Raw genomic sequence first — 3,535 nt, 5'->3', positions numbered from 1 at the left:
TACCTGTTTGTTAGCAAACACTAATAAAACAGCATCTCTAAGCTCATCTTCTGCCAACATTCTCATCAGCTCTTCTCTGGCCTCGTTCACTCGTTCTCTGTCATTACTGTCAACCACAAAAATCAGACCTAGGAAAAAAAGCAAACTATTAGAATAAGCATAAACCAGAAGTTGTTTACAAATGATAGAAATGCTTCCAGAGGCCAGAATAAAGCTTTGAAGAGAAAATCCAAAACCATTCAGTATGTATTGGGGAAAACAGTACTACAGCCTGATGGCTGAGAGTCTGTGCTTGCTGAAAGCAACAATTGGTTTGCTTTGGTGATGTCAGAACTCACTCTTGGTTGTGGAGCCTGTAGGAAAGACTCTGCTTTGAAGCCAAGGCAGAGAACTGTGGCACAGGCAGGAGAAAAGCAAAGTTCTGACTCTGCTCTGAGTCAGCTGGACAAGGAAAACTGGTTTCTAGGTTCCTTCCCATCCCTCTTTGAACCTGCACTAGCTTCACAGAAGAGCCAGAGCAGCACAGAAACACACCCTTTCATAATAATATTTCCACTCCCCTCCAAGAAACTTGCAAAACTATCTTTGTAAGGAGATTAAAAGAACCTTTTAGATTCTGGAAAGTTGTGATTTCAACATCTGGACTCACCTTGTGTGTTCTGGAAATAATGGCGCCAGAGTGGTCTGATCTTATCCTGACCACCAACATCCCAGACTGTGAAACTGATGTTCTTATATTCTACTGTTTCCACGTTGAAACCTGGAACAGAAACAGTGGCAGAACATCTCAGTTAAAGGCAGCTGCCCCAGACCTGCTGCATGTACCAAGTCACAGTGTCACCGTTAACAAAGCAATCTTTAAATCTCCTTGAAGCAGAGTGCTTTGAGAAGCCCTCAGAGCAGAGCCATGGGGGTTCTCAGGAGCTCCTGCTCCCACCACCACCCCAAACCTGAGGGCAAGCTGTTGTGTGAAGGTCACCCTTACCTATGGTGGGAATGGTGGTGACTATTTCCCCAAGTTTCAGTTTGTACAAGATGGTTGTCTTCCCCGCGGCGTCCAGCCCCACCATCAGGATCCTCATCTCTTTTTTGCCAAAAAGGCCTTTGAACAGGTTAGCAAAAATATTTCCCATGCTTGAGGGATGTTCTCACTGGCCAGTGAAGTCTAGAGGGGACAGAAGAAATCACAGTATCAGTGCTGGGTTCCCACCAGCCACCAGAACATGGGGTCAGACCCAGTGTGCCCCCCCCAGCCCCCCAGCCACCACCTGACACCATTTTCTCCATCCCAAAGCAATACAAAGATAATTTTTGGCTTCTCTGGCCATAAAACAAGGCTTTGAGTGTTGCAAATCTTTCAGATGTTCTTTCAGAGATCTGTTAAGCACTCCTCTCAAATTTTTGTTGGTGAAATCCACAACACTGCTGAACTTCTGTCTCCTGTTACAGGGGAATTCATCTGCAGCCTGAAGTGTCACCAAACCCAGACCTGTTCCAATCCTGCAGCTGAAAAGGACCAAGAGCTGGTCCTGCTGCAAAGGAAGCTCAGGAGCAGCTTGGATTCCCTCCTGCTCCAAGCAGTTTCCTTCCTCTCAATCCCTGAGGAAACAGCCTGTGGACACAATACAATCACTGCAACTCTGGATGGAGATCTTCTCCAGGAGGTAAATGCACCTTTACTGGAACTCAGCCGTCAGAAATTAACAGCCAGGGGAGGAGAGGCAGCTTTAGGAGAGAATTCTTCTTCCTCCACTGTGACACTTCTGCTGGGACGCTCAGAAGCAGTTAACAGCAGGAGGTTCCCAGTTAGGAGCTGGAGGAACTTCCTCCCCACTCCAGCTCCAGCACTCCCCAAGTCCCTGGGGTCTCCTCTGCTCTGCCCTGGTGAGGCCACCTCTGGAGGACTGGGCCCAGCTCTGGGCTCCCAAGGTCAAGACAGACAAGGAGCTACTGGAGAGAGTCCAGCAGAGCTGCTGAGGGGCTGGAGAATCTCTGTGCCAGGCCAGGCTGAGAGCCCTGGGGCTGCTGAGCTGCAGGAGACAGAGATGATCTGATCAATGCTGACCAAGATCTAAATATAGGGTGGGTGTCAAGGGGATGGGACCAGACTCTGCTCAGTGGTGCCCAGGGACAGGACAAGGGGCAACGGGCACCAACTGGAACCCAGGAGGTGCCACCTGAGCAGGAGGAGAAACTTGTTTGGTGTGAGGGTGCAGAGCCTGGAGCAGCTGCCCAGAGAGGCTGTGGAGTCTCCTGCTCTGGAGAGATCCCAAACCTGGCTGGACAGGACCCTGGGCACTGGACCTAACCTGCTGGAGCAGGGGGCTGGACCTGATGATCTCCAGAGGTTCCTTCCAAACCCCCCTAACCTGTGATCCCTTTAAAACCATTAAAACCAGCTCCAAACTGAGCAGTGCCCCCCAGCACAGCAGTCGTGCCCTGCTCTGCTCAGCCCCATGGTAAGCACGTGTGAAGTCTGGCTTCATCCCTCAGCACAGAGAGCTCCAAGCAGTTCCACCCTTCTCAGGAGGCTTTGCTGGATCCCATTTTTAACCCAAAAGTTAAGCCCTGCAACAGGAGCCAAGTCACATGTCTCAGCACAAGCAGCTCCACTGAAGTGCAGAGTCCACTTCAGAGCTCCCCAGTGACATCACCAGTTCCACTTGCTGATGTAACTCCAGGCAAAGTTTCATTTCTGTGACTGAAGCTCAGTGCAATCAAAACTAAAACTATAAAATTGAGCTCCTCTAGGCTGGACAGGGCAGCCTGTGGACTGAAACCAAACAGATGGGTTAAAACTTCTATTATTCCACCATTTCCTTCATATTTCTGAGGCACTAGGGTGAATATTCAGCTCCTGCCTGAAGACATGAGAGCTGTATAAACAGGAAAGTTCATTAGGAAGTAGAGAAAACAGTTTTGCTGGAGCCCCTGTTTATCCAACTCGCTCACACAGCAGGAAATCTCACCCCCAGCAGCAGCTCTGGCTGGGAGGGCAGCTGTAAAGCTTTCCTTTGTCTGCCTGCTCATGCCACCTCTATCTCTGACTTCATCTCAAGGGGACAGCCAGGGCTGAACTGTAACCTCTTGCCAGAGCTCTCAGAGCCCTCTGAAATGAGGGTAAGAACTTCTGTAGCCAGAAAACCTTAGAAACCCTGAACAAGTCTGCAGGTTTTTTAATTTCTGTGTGTTTAAAAGAGTAGTAGGTTATTAAATGCTTCAGTCAATAGCAGTGATCAGGTAACACAGCAAAACCCACGTTGTTCCACACCCTGGGAAGTCCCAGTCTGCAGAGCAACTCAGCACTGGCAGTGGTGAACCCTGTTAGATCCCTGTTGTCCTGACAGCCATTCCCCTTCCTCCATGTTTTTACCCACACTCCTACCATCCAAGCCAAGCACAACTCATGTGGTACTCCAGGGGAGGTGACATTGCAGAAAGTCCCATTTATTTTTACAGGCAGAGAAGTGTCATTTACAGCCCACCCCTAGATCAGTGTTCAGATGCTGACCACAAAGGAGTGGAATCATTGCTG

General features: G+C 49.4%; 1 protein-coding gene across 1 annotated transcript; it reads right to left on the bottom strand.

Annotated features, from left to right (window-relative positions):
- Positions 1-6: 6 nt before the first annotated feature.
- On the bottom strand, positions 7-1,166 carry LOC103781791 (ADP-ribosylation factor 1; the record flags this gene model as incomplete). Its single annotated transcript, XM_008949514.1, has 3 exons — positions 986-1,166; positions 650-760; positions 7-128 (listed from the first exon to the last, which is right to left on the bottom strand). Coding segments are annotated over exons 1-3 (381 nt in total), but the record flags the coding sequence as incomplete, so codon positions are not given.
- Positions 1,167-3,535: the final 2,369 nt, after the last annotated feature.

The sequence above is a fragment of the Merops nubicus genome, unplaced genomic scaffold, assembly GCF_000691845.1.
Source record: "Merops nubicus isolate BGI_N331 unplaced genomic scaffold, ASM69184v1 scaffold17921, whole genome shotgun sequence".
NCBI classification, from domain to species: domain Eukaryota; kingdom Metazoa; phylum Chordata; class Aves; order Coraciiformes; family Meropidae; genus Merops; species Merops nubicus.
This window is presented reverse-complemented; position numbering and strand designations above follow the sequence as displayed.